The sequence below is a fragment of the Culex quinquefasciatus genome, chromosome 2 (genome assembly GCF_015732765.1).
Source record: "Culex quinquefasciatus strain JHB chromosome 2, VPISU_Cqui_1.0_pri_paternal, whole genome shotgun sequence".
Lineage (NCBI taxonomy): Eukaryota > Metazoa > Arthropoda > Insecta > Diptera > Culicidae > Culex > Culex quinquefasciatus.
Genome location: NC_051862.1, coordinates 185,541,913 through 185,568,667, shown reverse-complemented (window position 1 = coordinate 185,568,667; position 26,755 = coordinate 185,541,913). Strand labels below are relative to the sequence as shown.

Below are 26,755 nucleotides of genomic sequence, written 5' to 3'. Positions count from 1 at the left end.
TTACAATCATTTAAGTGAGATCAGGCCACAAAAAAAATCATAAGTATCACTTAAGCGGTCATAGCTCGAAACAGGGAGGACAGATCGTCAATATTTTTGACTCGTTAAAAATGTCTCTTGAATACCTAACCAACGATATGTTGGATGATAGATCCTAACATCTTTTACATACATTTAAGTGAGATCCGGCTACAAAAAAGTACATGAATGTCACTTAACCCTTTCAGGCCTGATGGGTCATATATGACCCAAAAATGAAAATTGCCAAAACTAGCATATAATTTTCGTATGGTCGTAAGAATCATTTTCCCATCATTAACTAAAAGATTTTTTTTTTGAAAATTTAGGCTTAAAAGGGTAACTCGAGGCAGAATTTCCAGATTTTCAATGTTTTGAACTCGTTGGAAAGGTCTTTCGATTATCTAACCAACGATGGGTCTGATGAATGATCCGAACATAGTTTTCATACAGATAAGTGAGATTCGGCTTCGAAAAACGAACATAAATATCACTTAAGTTGTCATAACTTGAGGCATGGGTTGCTAGATCGTCAATATTTTTGAATCGATTACCTATTAAACAATATACAACATGATGATATTTGGTGAGATGTCCTTCCATTTATTGATCCTTGCACTGTAACTTGGATTTGGCCCGCACTTTTCTCTCGCACTTTTGACAACAAAATTTCCAAAAACTAGGGAACCAGCAGTTGTTTATTTACATTTCTAATCGCAGTTTCCACCAAACTGGCCATTCGCACTTTAAAATTGCGATTGACAGGTGAGCAACATCGGCTCGCTTTGATCATTTTTTGAGAAAATTATAATTTCCCAAGCCAGTTTGATAAGCCGCAATAGTGCGATCGATAGCAATAATTTAGTGCGAAGTCCAAGTTAGTGAGAATTGCGCAATATTTTACTTTGGAAAATGTGCGAAAACACATTTTTATACATAACTTTTGAACTACTTATTGAAACTTCAAACAATTCAATAGCACCGTATGGAACCTCTAAACCAAGTCGACTGCGACTGGTTTGGTCAAAATCGTTTCAGAAAGTGCTGAGCAAACTCAGTGACATTATTGGTCACACACACACAAACACACACACACACACACACACACACACACACACACACACACACACACACACACACACACACACACACACACACACACACACACACACACACACACACACACACACACACACACACACACACACACACACACACACATACACACATACATTTTTCAGTTTTCGATTCTGATATATGTATACATCAAGGTGGGGTTTCAAGCTTAAAATAAAAAGTTCATTTCTGGAGTTTTTTTTTTGAAAAGGTCCAATAAACCAAATTTCCAGTTTTTGCTTTTTGGGTGTTTTTGAAACCGCCTAGAGTCAGGGGTATTAAAAAACACTCAAAAAGCAAAAACTGAAAATTTGGTTTATTGGACCTTTTCAAAAAAACTCCAGATTTTTAGAGCAGGATTATAGCGTTACCTCAGTTTGGAAGACTAAAAAAGAATTGTGTCATTTTTAGTTTCAAGAGATTTCTTAAGAATGTCTCTTGTTTATAAATATTTTTGAACTGTACCACATTTTGAATTTAAGCACACAGTTTTTGCAAATCTGCTTAACGGGGTCCCTAAAATCCTAAATGTGAGCTTCTGATTGCCTCATAAAAAGAAGACAAAACTAATCAGTTATACGCACTCCCAACGCAGTAGCAAAACTTCAGCATCCAGCGATTACCGCAAACAAACCCAGCAAAGCCCCCTCCCGAATATTAATTGTTCTCCGCGTGTTGACTTGTCATAATTTGCTGGTGTTCCGAAAACAATGTTGATGAAACAATCCGAGCCAGCAGCTGCTATTTCCCGCAACATACATGCTCAACAAGACAACGTCTGCGCCGAGCTGGAAAACAATTTCCCGCCCCATTTTCCACACGTTGGCTGTTATTGTTGAAAGTCATACGTGTGGGAGGGGCGTGGAAGTTTTGCGAAATTTTCCACCCCCCTCCCACGATGAAGTCAACCAGTAATTAATTTTGCGTGCAACCTCGGGAGGGGAGGGCCAAATGCATCGCTATTTATCATCTCGCACAGCAAAACATGCTTGTGGGTGGGATGAAAATCCCTGTTGACAGGATGGATTACGCATGGTTGATGGAAATTTTGCGGAATGTTTTTCGGGGTTTCTTTTCGGTGGAAATTTTGAGAGGATAAAATTCAAACAACTGGTCCAGATTGATGCAGAGCAAGTATTCCATCGTGAAAAGGTCAGTCATTTTCCGGAAAACAACTTAACTTTCAATAGAAACTTTTATCGGCAAGTGATTCAATCAATTTTCCGGTCTCATTCCCATAAAACTCCTCTGAAAAATGCCCCACCCGTTTTCGCATCCGAGAACCCCTTTGTTTAACGACCGCGTTTCAGGAAGAACAAAGTCATCATCATGGGACACTTGAGTCAGTCGCTGATAAGGATTCGGGCCTTTTTCGTCTTGGTAATACAACTTTCTTGACTTTTCTTGACGACCAACCTACGCACAGCCAGGAAGAGTTTGCTGGAGGATTTGTAAATTTTTCCTGCTTCATCCCAACAAAAAATAAGCCCTAGATGAGAATACCGATAAATTCGCTAGTTTTTCTTAGCACATTTTCCCGATTATATATTTTGTATTATTTGATTTCGATGACATTTTGTATATCTATTAAAGATTTTTTTTTATTTCCCTGTTTTTCCTCAATTTATAGTGAAAAATCAATTTAGAAAACGTAAAGAATAACTCAGCTGCTTCTTTCTAAATAATTGCTTCCCACCCTCATCGGAATACTTTTTGTTTGAACAGTCTTCCTAAACTCAACGAAAAAAAGAAACGAAAAAAAAATCCAGTACCTTTCCCAGCCTCATCATTAATAAACTTGCTCAAGCCGGGCAAATCGGCATCAGGCTTCAGCACCTGATTTGGGGCTTCCTTAACCTACACGTGTGTGTACGAAAATGTGCAAATATTTCATATATTCTCGTGTTGTTTGCAAAGTTTGCGATGTGTGCGAGCGTGTACTCGTTCGTTCGTCCCCGGTGGGCCCGAAAAGATATGCGGCGATACTGGTCGTGGAAGGGTGAATTACGTATGCATGGTTGCTAACCAAACCCCGCCAATGCTCGTACAACATGCTGCTTGTTTGATATGGGTCTGAAATGTGAAAAACTGGGTGGGACAAAAAAAAGGAGTACATAAAAACGGCAAATATTTCAATATCAACACCAGAAGCCCGCCGGCAGGTATAAAGCAAGATGAGCGTGGTTAGCGAAATGGGTTGATTCTTGGGTGGTGCTTGTAAGAGCGATCATTTCTAATTCAGTGAATTCATTAGAATTTTTTCACCGTTGCTCACTTTGGCTGGTTTTGTGATCATCTCGATTCCAATGTCCTTTGAAAGTTGTGATATCACATTAAATTGTAAATAACTCATAATACAAGTTCATAATTTAAGTAAAAATAATCATACAAAAAAATTTATAATGTTTTTTGCCTTTCTTACTAAAGAAAGGTATAGTGTTTGCTTTTGGCTCCGACGCCAAATCAAGCTTCGTTCCCAAATCATTTCTCGAGAAATATTCATTCGAAAAATCTGCAAAAAATCATGGACGATCGATTTTCGACGCCCGATCGATTGACAATGACAGAATTCGTCTACCTCCAATATCCGAATTTTGGCGCTTAATTTACTGTAGAGCACGCGTGACGTCCGTGTGTGGTAAAACAGTGCTCAATTTTGTGGTAGGGGGTTTCTCAGAGCCCACATTATGGATTTAAGCTCTCTTGGGCGCATTTGAAAGGGGATGTGCTGAACCTGAACCAGTTCCATACCAAATTTGAATTTATCCATTTTTTATGGGGACTCGGAGTGTGTTTTCACCAAATCAGGCGGTTTTCAAATGTTTCAAAAAATCATGGACGATCGATTTTCGTCGCCTCGTCGACAAGTCGTCAAGTTGAGCTTCACATGCAGACGCGAGCAATGCTGGCGCGTGATGCTGGCGCGTATAGAGTTTTGATACTAGATTACCCCCTTTTAGTGCAAGTTGCTTTATCGATTGCTCGTTCATCACACATCGCCTATCATTATTTTCTATGCTAAGCTTCAGTTAACGCAAACTAGACGCAAGCAGCTATCTGTTCTGAAGCCTCATGCTCATTCTTTTGCCTTTCTTTTGTTTTGCTCATTCTCTGATCGAACTCTGAGCGAACGAATTTCTGGGAAGCGTTCAAGCTTCCCATGTGCCAGTGACAACGCACATCGCGGGTTTGGTTTTCTAGCTTCGGTACTAGCCTTTTTGTGTATTAGTATTTTTGTTCATCGTACCAGCGCACCAAGGTGGTTTATTCGGTACGTTTGCGTTTGTCGTAGTGAAGTCCCACCGAGCGCTCAGTCGTTGTATGCTTCCCAATCCCAAAAACGCCTAAATGCTTGCTTATTGAAATCTCACATCACCTCCGTGTACGCACGAGTGCAAGCAGCAGTCAAGTGCTCAGTGCTCCATCGTTTTTTCGAAAATTTTCGCCGTAATTTACCGTGATTAGCCGCGAGTTTGCTCCAACAGCATGCCAAGGGCCGGCCGTGGCCGTGGCAGTTCGAGTGCGGCCTCGAAAAACCCGCGAAGTTCGTCTACCGGCCGTGTGCAAAAAGGTAAACAAACCAACGCCGCGTCGACCGCCATCGCGCCGGGGAGTGTGAACGCCAAAGGATTCGACCCCAAGTTACTACACGCTAATTACCGCGTCCAGGATCGCAGCCCTATTAGGCTCCGTTCAGCTACTTCCGGCAATCCGTCGACCGATGGCGCTTCAACATCCGCCAACATTCCCACCAGTAACAAGTTCGCGAGGCTGAGTGACGAGGAAAGCAGCTACAACAACACCGACGGTAGCACTACCGACGACGACGACGACGATGGTCGTGCACGGAAAAAGTGCCGACGCCAAAAAGTAATTACTCCAAAGGAACGACGACCACCACCAATTTTTGTTTTGGACACGTTGGCGGACGATGTTGACGAGCAGCTGGAAGGCCTCGTGTACTGCCTCAAAATAGGTAAAGCGTCAGTGCAAGTGTTCACATTTGACCAAAAGAACTTCGACCTGGTTGTGGAGAAATTTAAGCGTAAAACTTCAAATTCTACACATTTGACCCCACGCAGAAGACCGCTGTAAAGATTGTCTTGCAGGGGTACCAAGACCGCCCGACCTCCGTCCTCAAGGAGCACCTCTCGGGTGCCGGAATAACGCCGCGAGACATAAAAGTCCTCTCGCGGAAGACAACAGTCACAGGTACACACACACTGTACCTGTTGTACTTCGACCGCGGCACCGTCAAGATTCAAGACCTGCGGCGGACTAAGGCGTTGGACGGTTTTTGGGTAAACTGGCGGTTTTACTCCAAAATCCGACGGACGCAGCGCAATGTCACCGTTGCCAGAAATTCGGCCACGGCTCGCGGAACTGCAACCTCCAGCCCCGCTGCGTGAAGTGCGGTGAGTCACACTCTCGGAGGTGTGCGCACTGCCACGAAAGGCGGACTTGGGGAAAACGCAGAACAAACCAAGCCGCGCGTAAAGTGCGCGAACTGCGGCGGTAACCATACCGGTAATTACCGCGGATGCGTCGCGCGCAAGTCCTACCTCGAGGAGCAGGAAAAGAGGAAGAAGAAAGCAGCAGCGTCCCACCCTCCTCAACGAAGTACGAGTGCAGCCGTTCCTGCAGCTGGCCAGCGTACGGTTCCAGCGGACAACCCAGCGATCCCTCCTGGCTGGGGGCGATCGTTTGCCAGCGTGGTCGCGGCCGGTAGCGGCAATGCGGCCCAGCAAGAAGTCACCGGGGAAGATCTCTTTACCCTGCCGGAGTTCTTTGCTCTCGCGGGGGAGATGATGACGCGGTTTCGGAGCTGCCGTAACAAGGCGGAGCAATTTCTAGCCCTCGGGGAATTAATGATTAAGCACATCTATAAAGGATAAAAAACTGTGATCTAGTTTTAAGCTTTCTCTATTTCTATCCCCTTTTCCTAGCAAGTTGTGTAAGTTTTTTTTTTAAATTTTTCTTACTCTTGGTAACACCTTTATTTACAAGCAATAACTGTTCCAAAATGGATTATGATGTAACACACAGCTGAAAGGAACTACAAAACTCTGTTTTGTACCTCAAAAGAACTTATTGTATCTTGATTATTCACCAATAAAACCGAATTTGAATTTGAATTTGAATTTGAAATCTCACAATTTTGCCTAACGCCTAAATGACAGTTTAGTGAATTACAGTAGGCGTTTCAAAGCTTTCAAGAACATTTATGCGGCTTTACCGTTACATCCTTGTTTACAACACGGCAAATTCTCGGGTGTTGAAACACTTTCTGCCAGTTATTTTGTAACCACTTTAACGCATTGGAGCAAGACGGAATTATTTTGTTTTCTCGTTAATTTTTAATATTTTGAAAAGTGCAAAAAACACTCAGAGAATACGAACAATTTAGCGATATGCAGAAAACATTACGAACATCGCAAATTGTGAGCTAATTCTCTGTCTCAAAAACAATGTGTTCTGATTTAAAAAATCGAAAATGCTTGTGTGCGAGCACAGCTTACAACCGGCCATGGCAAATGGGGCAAAAACCAGCGCTTTTCAGTTATATGAAAAAATATGGTTGAGTTTCGAATTGTATTATGAATGGACCATTCTATATATTGCTATTTCTTTGAAAAAAAAATCAACTGCCGTTAACTTCCTTTTGTAAGAAAGGCTCTATCTCACCCCAGGTGGGATTAAATCGGGTTTTTTAATCTGTTTGAATAATATGTATACCAAACTAGGTTGTTAAAAGTAAAATCAATATCTTTTGGAGTATTTCCCTAACTGTTTCATTTAACTTCCAATACGTCATCAAATCCATGGATTATCACAAGATATTTGATCATGGGCCCCAGATTTTGGGTTAAGTGCATACATAAAAAAAGTATAAAAAGTAAATCTTTCGCAGTTCCCCTTAGCAGAACACCTATGAAGGAAATCGTGGCCGGCATTTTCTAAGTGGATTCAAAGGAACTTCAATAAATTAATTAACATAAATCAAATAAGATTATTTTACCTTTTAAAAAAAATCTTCAGAATCGTTAACGATATAATGATTTTTTTTTATCATATCCTTGTGAATTTTTTTATTCATTTATTTAATTAATTCAAAAGTAACTAAATATTATAATTTAGTTTCGCAGTACACCTTTTGTTTGTTTCTATAGCTACGAAAATTGTATAAAGATAATTTTGAAAAAAGGCGTTACATAAAAAAAGTCATATCACAATAACACCATTTAAAAAATATAAAAAAAAACAGATTTATAAGAGAAAGCTTCTGAAAATATTTCAAAAATAAGCTTTTGAATTGATTACTCGTTAGAGTTATGAAATTTTCAAAATCCCCCAGGTTCCACTGCACCATTTAAAAAATATAAAAACAGATTTATAAGAGAAAACTTCTGAAAATATTTAAAAAATAAGCTTTTGAATTGATTACTCGTTAGAGCTACACTCTTAAATCTTACTTACTTACTTCCTTTTATCCCCCCGGATTAGAGGGTGACGATTCTCGAGATTTTCAATTTCCCGGGAATCGAGAGTTGAATTTGGTCATTTGCCGGGAATTCCCGGGACCCGGGAGTTTCTTTTGTTTATGCCAATAGTGGCAATTATTTAAAAGGAAATGTAATAATATTGTTACTTTTCAATCAATTTAGTTACATTTCATTCATACTTATTCTATGAAACGTTAACCTCAGTATCCTCTTTATCTGAGGAACTATATCTACCTATTGATTTTTTTTCTGAATCTGCAAGTACAAGATCGTTTCTTGTGCTTTTGTGAGTCAAAATTGTAGTTTAAAACATTAACGAATCTTTATTCGCACTGTTTAATTTTCAATAGTTTCACAAGCTTGTTGCATGAACTTATAATTACATTTTTGTGAAGTAAAAAATAGCTATAGCTATACCATATAAAATTTCCCAGAATCGGGATATTTGCAATATGATAAACAACGACTCAAAAGAATAATTTAAGCATTTTTTTTTTCCTTTTCAAGGTCAACTGTGAAATTCATTGAAGAAATATTTACAGTTGTTAGGAAATGAACTTATTTTTAAAAAGCTTTTCCTTCTCAGAAATAATAAATAAAAATAATTTAAAAAAAAAAACTTTAGATTTCATTTCTGGGGCGTTATCGCTAAGTATACTGCAAGCTAAATATTGGGGTTATTTTTTTTTGCTTCTCTCAATTATAGTTATTGGAATTTTTGACAAGTTAAATTTTAAAATTTCTGAATAAGAAGATCAGAGAAAAAATAAACCGAAGTAGGACATCGAATATTGAACTTCCAATGTTTTAGAATTTAGAATTTTTCAAATAATTTTCTGATTTGTTTATATAATGTTGCTTCAAAATCTATAAGTATAAAATTTCCCGGGAATCGAGAGGTCCAAAAATGGTCCATTCCCGGGAATTTACTCTCGTCACCTCCTACCCCGGATAGTAAATTCGATATGGCTTATCGAGCTTTTAACCCATCAACATGATACGACGGCAAGTTGGGTTGACATAGAATGAAAATTTACGTTTCACTTTACGTCTGGCTAAATTTTTAAGACTTCTTTATCAAATATGAGCGAATATACTAAAGCAAAAATAATAAATTCAAAAGTGAGCATCACCAATGTAACCCCATCAACTGGTTGCATTTTCCCCGGAATCATTGAACAGGAAAAACTCTCCCAACTGACTTTGTGTGTGCACTGAAAAGGGGCGAACCTCACATGTGAGCTTTCCTTTCATCTTTCCAGATAAATTGATAAAATAGGATTACGGCGATAAAAGGGTTCACGGTGATCCGGGACTAAAGTCAGTGTTTTACCTTCTATTAATTAATGACTAACCATGGAAGAGGATCGGGGGCTTCTTGCTTGCTTTTTTGTTTCTTTACCTGGCACAGGGGATTTTGCCCCGGTGGGAGAGGACACGTGTTGTTCACGACACGCGAAACTCGGAACTGTTACGACGTCTGCTCTTATTTAATTAATTCTAGCTTTCACAAACATGCAATGCCACTTTTTCGCCTTCGTAAGGCTTCTTTCATACGTGCTTCGCTTAGCTCACTGGTTTCTTCCTTTCTTCGGCCATTTTGGCTCATTTGTTAGTTTTTATGTTAGTTAGTTTGTTGGTTAGTATTGGTTTCGTGGGTTAGTACGCATGCAATTCTTACGATCTAGTGTTAGTACGGTTACGTTCATGCATAATATCATGCTAGTTTGGTGAGTTTGTTAGGTTTCTTCCGCGATTTTCTTCCTCAAATTTGGCATTCCACATGCAGACACATTTTCTTTCCCTGTATCTCTTCCTGTGTAAAACAATAACGAATGTCCCTCCCCCTTCCATGGTAGTCCTTTTCAAACAGCATAGTCGTAAACGTCAACCTTTTCGTCGAGCTGCCTCTGCCCTGTCGGCGAATACCGGAAAGCCGAACTACGTCGGGTTCGATTTGCCCCGGTGCCAAATGTTTCCTTTTAACGCCCACCAAAAAACTCATTTGTATTCCGTCGTCTCTGCAGCAGATGACGCTCATAAATCACCCTGTTAAGTTTCTTTCTGCGTACCCTCCAATTGATCTCGCAGCGCTGGAAAGACTAAGTTTGGTTCAGCTGAAGGCGTAAGGGAAGTTGGAGAGTGGTTTGTTAAGCAAATTTACTGTTTTTAGTTTTCAAAATGTGGATTCTTACAGTTTAAATTTCTAGTAAAATTTCAAGTAGTAAAATCTTGTAAGGCAACTACCACAATCCTCGTGGGCACTTGAAACGCCCTTTAAAAAAAAAATTCTCCAAACAGTCCTAATTAATACCTACAACTTTTCCGAAGAATCCAAATCGATAAAAAAAATCATATCAGATAAAGATTTTTTCTGTGAAACTGTCAACTTTTCTAGTCTATCTGGAGAACCGAAACGGCCTACTTTTCCCAACCAAAAATAACAGAATCGAAAATTAATACCTTTCAATACCAGTGCTTAAAAAAAAAAAATTCAGCACTGTAATGGGTGAAAAGTAACATTTTTTTTGTTTTGAACGGTGAATTTACTAATCATATAAAAGTTTGACATAAAATTTCATTCTAGAAACGTTTTTCGGAATTGCAAAAATTGTTGTAAGCAACTCGTTGCAAATCTTGATTTTTTCAGCACTCGTCGCATTCAAACTTCGTTGGATTAATGTACAACACGTGCTGAAAAAATCTTCTTTTTTCAACTAGTTGCATAAACTACTATTTACACACTTTAGACGAACATGGATTTTTTGGTAAACTTTAATCGAAATAAATAAAAAAAAACAATTTCAAAAATCGTAAAAAGTGCCAAAATCAGGGAAATACTGCTCTGACGATCAAAGTTTGGTTATGATTAATACAAAAAAGCAATAAATGATCATTGTATGCAAACTGAAAATAAAAGAAGAAACCCAAAAGTCAAGAATAGAAATGCTTTACGACTGCAAATCTCCCTTATCAGATCCCATCGGAACCACACAATTTTTCCTTCCAGATGAGCGCACATCATCAACTTCAGAGAGATGAAATGAGAAATGGAAACGCAATAAGCGCGATGATGTGCTCTATTATTTATCGGGCCACAACATTTTCCCACAGGACATCCCATACCAAGCCGAAACCGAACCGAAAACTGCTACTGCGGTGGAGGGGAAAAAGGCAGCCCGGAAAATCCGGTGATCGGAATCGAATTGAACGTGAGCTCAAAAGGATACGTTCTCAGGCACGTCGACGTCTCCTTTCCTTCGAATCTTCGATTAGACTAGCAACAGGAGAGCGTGTCCTGGCGATGTCGCCACCAGCGACGAGAATGCAAATTAATGAGCGGTTGATAAAAATAGCATTACGGACAATTACGGTCCCTCGGAAGCGGTTTCAAGCACCGGAGATGGGCTTGAGTGAGGTGAGGGGTGAGAAATAACATGAAACGGTGAGTCTTTCCTTTTGATCTTGAAATGAATTGAAAAAAATAGTAGAATTATTTTTGAACGTCTCATTTTTATTTAAACTAACGTTAACAGTAGCTGGACTTTCAAAATAACTCTTTAAAACATGATACCTATAATTTAAACATTTTTTCTATATCCCATGACCAGTAAACACAAAAAAAATTGAATGAATTATGGTCAAACTAACTTAAGTCAGTTTGTTAATAAAAATTCAACAATGTTGATAAAATAAAAGTATTTATTATTTTAAATTTTTAAAAGCTTGTTTTTTCATTTCTTCTCCCACTGTCCAATTCTGAATGTCACATTACCTAATGATCGACCAGGTGTCACAGTTCCCGCCACCAACAACACACCTAGCAGTGGTGTCGGTCGCCAAACCGCGATTGCGTTAGACCGTGGAATATCGTTCGCTTTGACACCACACCACCCTTTTAGGCGTGTCAAAAGTTTTCAAATAAAGAGCTCGGAAAAGGGCAGGACTCGGTTCCCATTTGGTGAAAATTCATGCCTCTCGGGGTAGCTTACGAGATGCTTTGCTCAATTCTTTTGAATATTTTATTAGTTACCTCTAGGGAAGGGTCTTGCGACACTGCTGCTAGGTCACCGGTTGCCGAATAAATCGATGTATTAAATTTTAATGGGGTTTTGTTGGATGTCGCTAGAAAAGTATGAATTTGTAAAATTTCCTTGCTGCATTTTAGTTAACTTCACCTAAAAACTCGAATACTCCCCAAAGAGTACTGTTCAAATAAAACCTCAGAAAGAGCCCATTTCGAGTTAAAAATGACTTTTTCTCCCTTAAGTTTTCTCCACTACCATGAGAATACGAAAGTTTTCCGCCCCTCTTCACTTCTCCTCAAGGGGTTGCGGGTTCGGTTTCGTTTGCCCGAGACAAAGTGTAATTATTTTCCGCTCCACACCCACTGCTACCGGCACACGCACACACTCTCGAGCACTCGTACTAGGACTTGTTTTCCGCGGGCAAAGAGCTTCCAGCTCCTTGAATATGGATGCCGGAATGGTAATTGCAAGTGCCTGAGAGCACGCTCTGCTAAAACGCTTTGCTAGGCCACATTCAGCAGCAGGATTTCGCACTGGAACTGCACCGCCGAGAAAATGAAAACGGCTCTAGAACGGTGGATTTCGTCTGCATTTATTTAACCTGGCCGCATAATAATGGTGAGATTTTAGCTGAATGTGTTTCCATGGAAATTCATTGACTATGGAAAAACTTGACTTATTTTCAAATAGAGCAACTAGTAAGCTTCCAAATTTGAAATCAATCTGACCACCGGAACCTCTTCCTCCATGCCCTTGAAGTATGTTTGGGAACAATTGTCAACATATATGGAGAAAAGCAACTGACGAGCGATTATTGTTAATTAAAATTTAGAACAACTTTTCCGAAGGCACCATATTTTTATGGATTTCTTTCTACAAAGTAATAAGCAACCAGCAGATTTCGAACTGATTTCCTTGAGTAAAATTCGACAACAGATTGACAATTTCCCTTTTAAAAAATTGCATGGTGCTCATGCAGTTCACCCTTACACAAAAAAGCAACCCTGGCACAGCTTCCCACGAAAATTTCAAACCCAATTTCCGCCAAAAAACACACTTCCGGGCACACGGCGGGTGCCATCCCGTCAGGGTCCGCGCCCTGCACTGCTTTAATTTTTAATTAAAATAACTGCTTTTCTGTCACCCAACGCGTTCCGGGTTTTTACAGTAGCATCGCCGCCGGTAACGCCACGGAGTGTCCTGTTTTAATTAAAATCCTGATTAATCATCCACCGTGCCCCAAGTGGACCAACGTTGTAGCAATTTTAGAGAAGAAACAAAAAAAACTCAAGCTTTCCCCAGTGGGGTAGTCCGTCTGGTTCTGACAACCTTTGAAAAAAAAGAGAATTTCACTAGATAACTGCTGTCCAGGTCTAGGGAAAGGTCAAATGGTCGCCGACACCGTTAGACACTCGATTGGAAATGGGTTCTAAATTTAGCTTCTTCCAGATCGCGGCCAATCGCTGGGTTCGAGTAAGAAAAAGATGGAAATTTATTTCCCGTTATACTGCTATTGGATGATGAGGAATATTCTGCCACACATAAATTGTCGCGATTATTCTATCCTGACGCAGCAGATGCACCGCTTCTCATATTTTAAAATATTTTAACATGTTGAAAAGTCAAATAAAGTTAAATTGAACGAAACTTGTCTTACCGTATCATCGTTTCGTGTACATAAAATGCTAGATTATTATTTGTATAAATATTTTCAGACATAATTTCAAACTTCTGACAATTATCTTTTGTGCGTATTGTTTCAATTTTCTAATCGAAAGATGTTTCGTTTTCAATACATAAATTTCAAGTGAAATTTGAACATCCATTCTACATTTCATCAATTGGCGATTCCGCTTCGAAAGCATAACATGAGCACCGCATAGACATCTCGGATTGGCACACATCCACATAATCGCCATCATAATCATAATGCAATAAAAATCGATGATGAAGTTAGTGTACTCCCGGGGAGCTCGATTGGTATCTCGGGGCACATCGGCAACATGTGCTCTACTTCAGCTGTCGCCACCTGCTTCTTCTTGGCTTTTCTACATTGGGATGTAGTTTTTTCTATTTGATTTATAACTTTTTTATTATTTTTGAAAGTATTTTATTGCGAAGAAAGGATTAAGGGAGAACTTTAACTTCTAAAATTTATTTTATTTACTATTTAAATTCTTTACCAATAAAATCAAAACAAGCACTTATACCCTAAACGGGATCGATAACCACTTAAGGTTGAATTGCTAGCGCTTTATCGAAGTTCATCGAAGCTCCAGCAAGCGATTTGCAGCATGCAAAATTCTGGGCAAATTATGCCAACGATTGGGGTGCGACACCCAAGAACGTAAAATTAGATTTTACGAACCCGCGTTAAAATGACTTTTTTTTTCGATGTTACCCAACCATGGCACCCTAGGGAGCTGCTGGGGCGAACGACAAGCATTTTACGATAATCTAATCACGAATAGAATAACCAAATCACGGCTCGAGAATGACTTGGGAAATCGGATAACGATAGTCGATTTTGATCGGAAAAATCCCAATACGGAATCAACGAAGCTATAGCAATTATCTGTATACAATCACTTCGATGATATTTTTGTAGGAAAAAATATTTCTAATGGATGAATTTCGGATTAGTTTAACTAAATTTCATTTTAAATACATCGATTTTTAAATTATTTTGTCAGGTATAGTACTCATCAAAAGGTGCAATTCAAATAAAATTCAAATAGTTTATGTCTTCACTCTTTCGTGAGATATGTAATATCAACTGATGCATTTGCATGTAAAACGTCAAACGTCTATTATAATCTGCAAACGCTTTCTGTATGTGGCCAGGAAAATTTGATCGATATTCACAAAAATATCATTCACATATCTTGTTTTTTTAGATGTTAAAAAAGATTTTCAATGATGTTTTTTCAGCACGTCTAACTTTCGTTGATGCGGAAAGTTTCCTGGTGAACAAGAAAATCTGTCTGCTTTTTTTCAATATTCCACCTGAATCAAGCACCAACTTGATCTTCTTCAAACCTCTCCAAAAGTTCATCAAAAGCCAACCCAACAACGGCAACACTGGAAAGATTTCCGAAAAGTTGTTAATTGCCATTAATTGAACGACCATTCGCAGCCACCGCCGATGAGGGGTGGCTGTAGCTCAAAGTGGTGCCAAATTGCTGTCGACGGAAGCTCCTAGCTTCCAGCGAACAAGAGGGACGACTTCCGGCGGCAAGACAAGGCTTCGTGGAATCGGGGAGAGGGGGGGAGGCTGTCAGAACAATGATTCGAAGTGATTTTTCCACCGCCGGAAAATTGGTTCGTGGGAAACACATTCCTCGACCCATTTTCCTCCCCGTTCCTTTTAGCGAAAATGTCTTGTTTTATGTGAATAAACGCTTACGAAAGTCAAAGAAACAATAATGGATCACCTAATCTCTAGGCGAATCTAACTATCTAAGCAAGTCTAGACGAATGAGCTAGATCAAGGGCTTGATGGAGTTGATTGCTCAGATTGTTTGACCAGTTTTTTTTACCAATTTTAATCAATATAATAAATGGCGAAAGATTTGACTATTGTAATTTTAAATTTCATTATTATTCTTAACTTAGGGAAAAATAAACTATTAAAATCATATAAAGAGATCACATCAGATTTGAAACAACACAGCAAAAAGTCCGATGGTAAAATCGCATGAAAAAGCATGCACATCACCTTTGTGAGCAGAAGCATGTATTGTTATATGAGAAAACTTGTACACAAAAAGTATGTAAGCATGGAAAAAATGATTTTGCAGACCAAAAAAAAACAATCCGTCATCTTTAGATTACCATTCGTCAAAACTTGAAATCATTCAAGCAATTGTATCTGTCGTGCATGTCACTAAATTGTCGCTTGTAAGATGACACATCCTATCTTTTTTACAGCAGACGAGTCACAAGATAGCACATAATGGCGACGATTTTTTTACATTTCTGCATGCAATCAAAAGATGAAAAATATGATGTCCTTTATTTGTTTACAAAAACAAAAAAATATCTATTTCTCAAAGCACTTTTTCTTTTCAACATATTTAAATAATTGTTTTTTTTTTTTTGCCTTTCTTACTAAAGAAAGGTATAGGGTTTGCTTTTTTATTCTGGGTATTTTGGTTATCTGAAGAAGCCAAACTAAGTAAATCATTTTTGTTGATATTTTAAAACCTCTCTACTCACTTATGCCTATCACATAAACAAAAAAGTAGTATCTTTAGAATTACAGCAAACGGTTCGATGCCTCTGTGCTCTCTGGTAATAATCTTTCTGGGATTCCTATCTAGTTAGCATAAAAAAGCACAGAGGCATCAAATTGTATTGCTAGTTATTTTTTTAAATAAAACATTGCTTAGACAACATTTAGTACACAGCTAAAAAAGTAGTAATCCAGCTGCGTGTAACAGACCTGGGTGTAAAATAAATATTGCATTATTTTATGCAATTTTATGTGATTTTACACTCTGAAATATGTAGCCCATCAGTATGGGAAACCTACTTGACCGAAATGTCAAGCTCATATATGCGTTTATCCATGCAGCTTTACATCGGTCTGATGGCCAAGTGGGCTAAGGCGCCAGTCCTTACTGTTGGTGCTGGGTTTGAATCCCGTAGGTTGCAACTTTTTTTTGTGTGTTGCAAAATTTGTACATGCAGTGTGTAATATTAAGTGTTTATTTTGACGAAGGTGATGTGCATGCTTTTGCATGCGATTTTACCATCGGATTTTTTGCTGTGTAACCAAATTGTTTTCATGGTGTTTTTCAACGATATATGAACTGTTTGCCGAAATATGCCGAAATTAACAAATGTTGTAAATGCTAAAATACAAACAAAAACCTAAAATTATTACCAATAAACCAATTAAATTAGCAATGTGAGAATAATTTGATCCCTCCGTGCTTTTCACAGTATTTTATTTTTTCAAAAAGTAATAAACTATTCTTTATAAAGTATTTTAAACCACCATCATTATCTTTTTTTAATATATTTTTTCCCCTTTCTATGTTTGCTCAGTTGCATTATAATTTCATGGTTTGAAAAATGGCTGTGTAACAAGAATCTCGAACAAAAATATCAGATGTTTGGTGAAAACAAGACAAAAGTTTACAAAAGAACCTCAATCTTACAGGACTTTTGACCATTGAATCATTACTAAAAAAAAGTACTTAGATTTAAATACATGATTTCCCTAAATTTTAAAGATATTAAAAAAGCTTTAGCAATACATGTTTAAGTTGAAATCAAGCAGTTATGTAGAATATAAACAAAAATAAAACTTCATTTTAAACGTCTACTGTTTTACGAATTAAACGTCTACTGTTTTACGAATAAAACCGCACCTTTCTGTTAAAACAAAAAATCGCTCAAATCTTTTAACCCTACCCTGATTCGCCTTGCTAAACAACATTCTCGGCACAGCTCCCCCATTTTATTCATATTAGTTTCGTCCAATTTACCCGTGTGTTGATTTTGCATCACCCCTAATTACACCACACACACACACACGAGGTGGGGGGAAGTAACGCACACACCCACACTGAAAGCACTTCAAACAAAAGGCCAAACCATCCCCGCTCGCACTGACACCGTTTCGCAGTAGCTTCTTCACAGTTTTTATTTTCTTCTTATTCACGGTTATCATCATCATCAACCGGCCAAACCAATATCAGCGCACACACTCTACATAATGAAGATTAGTTACCGTGAATTGGAGTAAGATTGTCTTTTTAACTTTTGTGTACATTTCAACTGATTTTTTCATCGGTTTTGATTGATTTTTCTCAAAAACATGATTGTTTTTTCAAGTTTTAATCTCTTTTAAAATTTGTGAACAAAGTTGCACTAAATAACAACGCTTGTTAGTGTATTAGTGCGTGAGATATTACTGGGTGGAAAACATCGGAAAATCGATACTCTCACTCTCCTTTTCACCGCCATTATTCCACCCCTTCAGTCTGTAGAGAGACGTCTCAAAATCAGAGAGAGAATAAGAGAGAGAGATGACATCAGATTAGAACGAGAAAGCCTCTCCCTCTCACACTTGTCATAAAGGAGGCAGCATAATTTTGCGTGCGGTTTTTCACCCTACACTGCAGCAACCACCCCCTTCAGGATCCCCCCTCACTTCCATTTTTGAAGGGAACCCCCTTTTGCCAGGTAGAAATTTACAGATTTCCGGTCCAGCTAGAACCACTACGACGATCCGTGCGAGGTAAACTGTCCCAAACTAGCATCCGGTGGACCGGAAGCACCCACATGGCCACGGCTTCAGTTTTTCAGGGCACGACCAGCCGAGAAAATACACACCCCGAAAATATCGACATCCACTAGGAGAGTCCTTAAAGCAGGGTGGAAGGGGAGTTCACCGACTTTTCCTGAGACATTGGACAATTTCCACGATTTTCACCACTTTTCACGTATTCTGTAGGCTTTTCCTGACCCTCACGTCAACCTCAACACTCCGAAGAACCCAATTTTCCTCACCTTGCACGAAAACTACCCCTCGAGGATTCAAAAAAACAAATAAAATCAAATTTTTAAGGGTACTTACGCGGCGATGCTCTTGGACAATGGCCACCGCTCCATCGAGGCCTGGTACTTCATGTTCTCGATCTGCTTCTTGAGTGCGTCACGGTCCATGGTTGCTAGAATACTGGGATCCATCGCGCCTGCAAGTAGGTGTATTAGCATATCAAAATCATCGCTCGGGCGAAAAAGTCGGAGAGGAGAAATAAAAGGGGGCGAATTTGAAGAAAGCGAGATAACACGAGAGATTCGCAACTCCGAGGGGGAAAAACTCGAAGAAACGACGCGCACGTGTGAGTGCGTTTCGGAGGGTGAACATTTGGGGTTACCCGATGCGACGGAGGGGTCTGGTTTTTCCGGGCGAAGAAAAACGCTTGAAATGGTCGTTGGAGTTGGATGGTTTTTTACGCAGGTTTTTTTTTGTGTTTTATTGAAAGAAAAAGCTTGCTTTCCCACAAAATGATTCGGTAACATGAATGAAAATGTTCATACAAACTTTGTTACGATCTTAAAATAGAAGTTGGTATGCAAGGTTGCAATTCATTTAGATTTACTCGCTTGTTTACTCGCATGATGATGGTAGGAATGAATTTGGTCATGCGCAGCAATAAAAATCCTAACAGCAGTGTCTATTGATAAACGTCATGAGTGACTAGAAGCAGGAATCATAAATTGATTTGACAGTTGAATAAAAGTAGTAGCCAGTACATTTTATTATGAGGCTATAATTTTGAATTCAATTTCACTTTGTGTGTTCGCATAATCTAATCATGATTTTTCTTTTCGTTTACTTGTTAATACTCAACGACCTTGCTCAAATATGATCCCAAAAATACTCCAGAGTAATTTGGAAATTTTTAATTTAAAATGGCGGCCACAATTGCGCTTATGAAATATTGAGAAAATTGATTTTTTATGTAACAGGCACTACACCACTCAAATTTGCTGTATTGGCAATTTGATATTTAAATTTAAAAAAAATGCATTTGATTCGATTATCAGTTCCAAAAAAATTCAGATGATTGGGTCTGAACTTAATACAGAAACAAATCTAGAGTTTTATTTGAAAAGATCCTATAAACAAGGGTAATTCCATAGCTTATAGGACCTATAAAAAAACTCTTGAAATTGCATAGCATAGCATAGCATTGGTGTCTACCCGTAGAAGCTACTTCGTTATTGACCAGGACCCCAAAAATTGATCCGTGGACCACAGATGAAAAGTAGGAACCAATTATCACCCCTTCGCACTTTTCAAAGGTTTTTATCATGCTGATAAATACCGAAGCCAGCCACGACGTAAGACACGGGGAAGTGGATGGGAATGTTAGTCCGATACTTGAGTGATGGGATCGTCTCCGACAAAGAATCACATGAGTATTGAGGGATGTGTATGATGTGTATGTGGTCAGGATTTACTGTGGTAGGTGATGCGACCATATGCAATTTGTTTATCGAACAACTTTTCGACCCGACAAATCATTTGCGACTCGGGACAATAAAGACGGAAACGGCAATGAAAATCCTGCGTGCGATCGCGACGCGCCATTTAAGATCACCAACGCAACTCTCGATTCATCTTGGTAGATGATTTGACCAAAAAGTGAAACATAATCGTTGCCTTCCAAGCTGAGGCGCTATGAGAAGGACTTATTCCATCGCGTTTTTTTTAACTTCATACCGCCGGTGTGCCATCCAAGCAACGATGCTATGGGAAAGGCTTTCCAAAAGAAATGTAATAATTATAAATATAAAATAGCGCTGCTACACAATACACGACTTCTTCATAACAAACTTCATAACGAATTTACAACGCGAATCCCTTTATCAATGAATTCCAGAAACTTTCCCCACTTTCTCGCGGATATAAAAAAAAAAACCCTTGAAATGTTACCAAACATAGCAGCTGATCAAATGAAACAATATCGATTTGAAAAGCAAATCAACTAATCTGAATCATATTTTTGTATACAGAAGAAAGGAAAAGTAGCATTCAAAGATTCAAACTGTACTGTTTTCGTGAAAATCCGTTTATTTTTTTCAAATAATATTCCTAATTTAAAATCTTCTTGAGATAATTAAATAAATTTGTATTCCATTATTTTATTTTTTTATTCAACGTTTCAGAGTTTTAAGAGTAAAAATTTAGAAACACATTACTTTAAAAAACAAATATTAAGGAAAAAACTTTAACAAAAAAGCTTCAAGTGAAATTACTTTAAAAACAGTTCATTCTAATATTTTTTTCAATATGCGTGATACAAAATACCTGAAAAGCTTTTTAAATTTGTGTAGAGTTTGTAATTTTATGGCTGTCTAAAGATTTATTTTTTAAAAGAAATGTAAAATAGAATTTACTAAAAAAAGCACTTTTTCACTTGCGATCTTCTCTCACCCACGGAAGTTAGATGAGGCAATGCACGATAAAGAATATCATTTCAGTTAACTTTTTTTTTCGTGGATCTCTTCGTATAATTCCATATAAAAAAAATCACTCTCAAATCAAACAAAATTCATATAAAGAAGAAGCGCAAAAACCTCAATAGTTTAACCTAAATAATTTTTTTACAAATGTTTATTAAAATGTTTAAGTCATTTTATAAATTAATAAAACTTGTTATAATATTGTTTTAAATGCATTGCTATTTCAACTTTTAAGCCTAATTAGAAAAAAAGGACAAAATGCTTTTTAACATCATTACAGTTATACACACAGCAATTCCATTTCAAAAGAGCCTAAATCGAAAAAAAATCTCCGATCGGGCTCAAATTTTTTCTGGGGGTTCCTTGGCCAAAATAATTAGACCCGTATTTTTTTTGGGCCGTAAGGGTGACCTACATTGTGCTAGGGTGGTTCGAAAAATGGCAATTTTCGTCATTTTTCGCAAAAACCTCTTTTTTCCAAAAATCATATCTCCACGCCATTTCATCCGATTTTAGCTGTCTTAGACGCAAAAGAAAGATGATGTCTGGACCAAAGAGCCTATGTCTGAAAATATTTTTATCTGATTCCTCGGAAAATTTTACGCAACTTTTGGTACCATATAGATGTCTTCGCTGAAATTTTAAAGTTATCGCAGTTTTAGTGGAAAAAGTTGATTTTTTGCCGATTTCATCATTTTCCCGTTTTTGCGCGTGGTGCGTCCAAAAACTCAGTTTTTATTTTCAAAAAATCATATCTTCGAAACATACGGTTCGACATTGCCCATTTTTAGATATATAATGTGAAATTTTCCGAGGAATCCGACAAAAATATTTTCAGATATAGGCCCTTTGGTCCAGACATGGTCAAAACGCCATTTTAAGTTTTCATGCGACTTTTTCAAATGTTAAGCTAGATTTTTGAAACTTTTGAATATTTTTCCCAGATACCCAAACTCATCATCTTTCTTTTGCGTCTAAGACAGCTAAAATCGGATGAAATGGCGCGGAGATATGATTTTTTGAAAAAAGAGGCTTTTGCGAAAAATGACGAAAATTGCCATTTTTCGAACCACCCTAGCACGATGTAGGTCACCTTAATGGCCATACAAAAAAATACGAGTCTTATTATTTTGGCCAAGGAACCCCCAGAAAAAATTTGAGCCCGATCGGAGAATTTTTTTCGGTTTAGGATCTTTTGAAATGGAATTGCTGCACAGTTATACCTCTGTTTCTATTTTCCTTAGTTTCACGTCTTTTTCCGATCTGTGGTCCTTAATATGTAAGAAACTTAAAAATGATTTGATGAAAAATGCTTTCAAAAATATTTTTTCAATGTAAAAAAACCAAAATTACATTTGCAATGGCCTAATTTCTAATAAGCTTTATGACCATGCATCTTGTTTGGGTATATTTTATTTTTCGTCAAATTGGCCCTTTGATAACTAAAATTTATGTTATTGAACTTGTTTTACTCTAATTAAAAGAAATAAATGTGACTTTTTCCAATAAATGTCAAGCTAAAAATAGCTCGAAGAATAATATTTTCATCCTCCCATAACGTGTAGGTAGAGGGTAAATATACCCATTTTAATCACTTTAAGCCTTTCGACCAATTCTTATAACTTTTGAAGTGTTACGCTAATAAATCTACATTTTCAGACTCATCAACAATGGAGAGTTGCTTGCTCACTTTTAATTGAGCTAATTATTAGTTTGGAATAGTAAAAAACACTTTATGAAAGCTGTAATTCATTATCAAAGTGCTGATAGGCCGATAATACAAAAAGGCTACATAAATAACATTCAATCTTAATTTCAATGTTTCTAAGTCAAACAAAGTCCCAACTTGAGCGTATCATTATCACGATGCTTTAAATTGATATTCATCCCCGATATATTGAACGTAAATTGATTCCAGCTAGCCATAATCACGACTTCGATTAAGTTTTTCTTCCACTTTCCCATCCCATTCCACACCACACAGTGTTTTTCAATTAAGTTACCATCGTCGCGACGAGAGCATATCCGTTTCACGACGTTCTTCTTCGCCTCCTCCCCCGAAATCCCGGCGGGTCCATCAGGAGGCCTGACGTAAATTCCGAGAAGGAAAACCATTAAATCGACACACACTGACACTGTCAATAAGTGTCCCAGTTTTTCCCAAACGATCCCAGTTCGATGTATTTCCACGAGCAAGTGGTGATGGGAAAGGTAAGTTGGTTGGTTTTTCTCTGAAAGGTAGCAGAACTACCAACAAGTCGCCGCATAAAACACCTGATGAATGAAAACGGGCAACATAATGTTGAAACTTGGAATGCAGTGTATTCAAGAATGAAGAGAACCGGTCGCCGGCGGCAATATTTTGTTTTCCTCTTCGGATTTTCAACTCAGGCTCGAAAGGAAACGGCTGCTGGAGAGGAACTAAGTTGATATCTTGTTTCCTGGAAAATGAGGACAGTCGTGACTTTTCACGATATAAATTGGACCTTTGGTTTAATTCATTTCAACTGTTTTTAACATCTGTTTTTCGGGTTTTTCTGTTATCATCCCAATTATTTCAACACCTCGTGCGGGTAATTTGATATCAAATTATCACACGATTACCATTATACCATCTTTATTTTTACTCCAATGCTTAATTTGAAGTCGTGACTTCCAAATCAGCCCACAGCAGCAATGCAGGAGATCTCCGTCGCGAGTGCTAGTGCAAAACAAATTCACCTGTTTACAGTTCGTGTTATGCGGCCAGTGCTAATAAGGTCTAACCTTGCGGCCCAGTTGTAGAGAGGGAAAAAAGTTGGACAAGCACAATTGAACTCACACTTGAATCAACTTACGCGCGCCGGTTAGCTACTACTTCCCGCCACGCCACTTGCTACTAGCTTAGTCACTGCCGCTATCGATGAGAAAACTTATCAACCGGCTAAACGGCATTGTGCGCTTCTTCACTCGCTCCACGAAGTCTTGTTTTGCATGCAATGAAGTTAGTCTAAGTAGCTTTATCCCTTGGCTCATGAGGATGATCGACATTGAAGTATATAACGACTTGGCTGATGAGATAAGGGATGGTTCGAGCTGTCAAGGGATGCACGAGTTTCCAATGTTAGACGTACAATTAGAACCGGCTAAAGTAGAACTGCAATGATGTGTACACGTCCAGGGGAGATCATCTATCGGGGGGTGTAAGTTAAGATTGTCTAATAGTACAATGGCTAGAATCGTCAATGCTGATAGTAATCACACCGCAACGAAGAATATTTTGAGATTGCAGCTGTATTTGGGCCCATTCACAAAGATTTCTAAACGAGCTATGATTCCATGGTGTTCTAGCGAGCTCGAACAGAACCTGGTGAAAGATAAAGACACTCAAGCAGTGATTGGTCTGTGGCAAATATACCAAAAGGTGATAATGATGCTAAAGCTTTGAATTTCTACAAGTTGTGTCTAATTCATGAATTTGTGAAGTATGCCAGGTGCGCTGCTTAAAAAAGAACCACAAAAATGTTTCCGCATTTCGAACATAAGTCGTGATTTTAAAAATCTGAAAAAAAAACTTGAGAGATGAAAAATATCATTTAGGATTCATTTTATTCCCAAAATTGTGGAAAAAAAGGCAAAAGACTCTATTTCACAAATTTTTTATTAGTTTTTTTCTGAAATGTCCTAATCCTAACCTAGAACTTGAGACACCAAATCGTTTAGGACATCCCTTCCCAGGAAACAGATTTTCTCATATTCTCAAAGCAATTTTTAATGGACTGTACCCAAATTTGTATGATTACTTAAATAGAACAAAAATGACGCAAAAGTGTAATAATAATAACATAAGCAGTTGATTTGCGAAAACATAGAAAATTACTCAGATTTAAAATAAAATGTAAACCTGTAAAGTTGTTACTTCAATCAACATCATTACAATTTTTTTAAGTCCTGTGCAAATTCGATTATTCTTTCAAAATAAGTTCGAACAATTCATTCGAAAAAAAATGACAGTTTTTTTTAAACTAATTCTCAAATATTTATGACACATTCTCCAACGGAAAAAAAACGTCACATTTTGGCGGATAGGTTATATTTTCAATAATCATTCTTTTCATTCGCTATAAATTTAAAAAAAATTGATTAAATTCTACAGCAGTCCACAAAAAAACATTGCTTTATAATATAAACATTGAATTTTTATAAAACGAAATCAATACAGTTCAGACTCGATTATCCGAAGCCTCGATTATCCGAAGTTTCGATTATCCGAACTTCAATTATTCGAAATTTTGTATGGGACTTCGGATAATCGAATCAACAAAAATGCGTTTTTTATTTTCTCACTTTTTACATCAAATTTGAGTTCTGCAACCCCATTTTAGTCAAATTAGAATGGTTGATTTCATATAAAATTAAAAATGCATTTTTTTCAATATTTCATCACCGCAATTTTGGCCGCCATCTTGGATTTCAACAATTATAAATAAGACAACGATTTCTTTTTTCTTGATTCGATTATCCGAAGTGAAATTTTACCAAGGCCTTCGGATAATCGTGTCTGGACTGTACTTTGTAGAAACAGCTGTATTCTGTATTGTACATCAGGATATATTTGCATGATTTTATTTTTTCACCCTATAAATAATTTTTGTTACACCTAAAAAAATAACTTTCGTTCGACCTCTTTAAAAATTTGGCAGTAAGCTAACTTGAAGTTTTTAAAATTAAATTAAACAAATTTTTGCCCAACTTGTATTTGATCAAAATTTTGGCGCAAATCCTGATAAATTAAAGTACACTGATAAATTAACACTGTATAGCAAAAATAACAATAATAAGAAAGTTGAAATATCGAAATTCCTTATAAAAATTGATAACGCTTCCGCTGTATCGATCAGTATTTTATCTCTCAACGAACTTATATTTTCGGCGGTTTTACGAGGTCATATTTACCAAACAAACACTCATACACACTAACAAACACACCTCTTCAAGCTTGATATCGGCTCGCTCCAGAAACACACGTTAGTAATCACTCTTTATCAATTGCTTGCTCCTCACAACCCGTTCGTCGCTCGCCGGTGTGTTTGCGCGTGTTGAACAGATAAGCTCCGTGTCGTCTTCGTCGTCGTATCCGTGTGAATCGACTCGGCTTCTTCCACGAATCTCTCACAATGCAATGCGATCCGATTAGTGATCACTCACGAACACTCAAAATCTTGGTCCGATTCGTTCACGGAACCGCTCGCGATGATTCAGTTAGCGTTAAACTCTTTCCCCCAAAACGATAAGATATTTCCCCAACAACGGAGAAGTGTGATAGCACCACCTTCACTACAAGGAGGACTTGGACTCTAAAGCTGTGAGTTGCGTCTGAGTAGTAGTGGACCCGGACCGTTCGCGGCGAGCAGCGTTTAACGACTAATTTGAGTGGCCACTTTGAGGCTGGCTGGCTTTTTTTTACGCTTCTCCCCATATCTATAGCACTCAGCAGAGGTGACTTTACAGTGGGCTGGAGACGGTTGTATTCTTATTTTTTATTTTTTTTTCTGTGTTTTTTTTACTTCTGGCACGTTTCGTGCACCCATCGGTATGTGGGAGTGCATGCAGCATCGGGAACGCTACATAGACATATATCGATATCACACACTAGATTGGCAGCATAGTTCCACGTGCACCAAGGATTCACTCCAGTAGAACGCAAATCAGATTGATGGTGGTCGATGGCTCTATTGTACAGGTGCAGGAAAGGAGAACATAGAGAACACTGTTGAAAAATTTGTTAGAATTTTTTAACATAGAATTTACGAATATCCTTTAGACATAATATTAAACATCATTTTATTTTAACATCAAATAAATTAGCGTAAAACTAAACTAAAAAAACTAAATAAACGTTACTTCATCCACATTTAGGTGGTTGGTGCCTTCCTGACATTTAGAGAGTAATTCCCCCTTCTCCCTGAAATGTCCACATGGTTTATGGATGGCCCCCAATGTGATCACATCACTTAAGAGGTCCTATTAACAATAAGTTATGAATGAAAAAAATCAAGCTACCTACAGACTTATTGTCAAGAATATAAAGACACCGCCTTTAAAGAAAATGGCTTTTAAAGT

At 37.9% G+C, this 26,755-nt stretch overlaps 1 protein-coding gene across 3 annotated transcripts in view; it reads right to left on the bottom strand.

The window, feature by feature from the left end:
- The window catches only part of LOC6031232 (guanine nucleotide-binding protein subunit gamma-e), a 35,039-nt gene extending 8,976 nt beyond the window's left edge, over window positions 1-26,063 (bottom strand). Inside the window, exons 1-3 of one of the 3 annotated variants that reach the window (XM_038251903.1) lie at window positions 25,660-26,062; window positions 25,589-25,621; window positions 18,255-18,372 (exon numbers count right to left, since the gene is read on the bottom strand). In XM_038251903.1, coding sequence (XP_038107831.1) covers window positions 18,255-18,367 — 113 coding nt within the window. In that variant the 5' untranslated portion in view covers window positions 18,368-18,372; window positions 25,589-25,621; window positions 25,660-26,062. Of the gene's footprint in view, window positions 1-18,254; window positions 18,373-25,588 lie in introns of all 3 variants that reach the window. The other 2 variants (XM_001842012.2, XM_038251902.1) reach the window with 2 other exon arrangements.
- Between the last annotated feature and the right edge of the window lie 692 nt (window positions 26,064-26,755).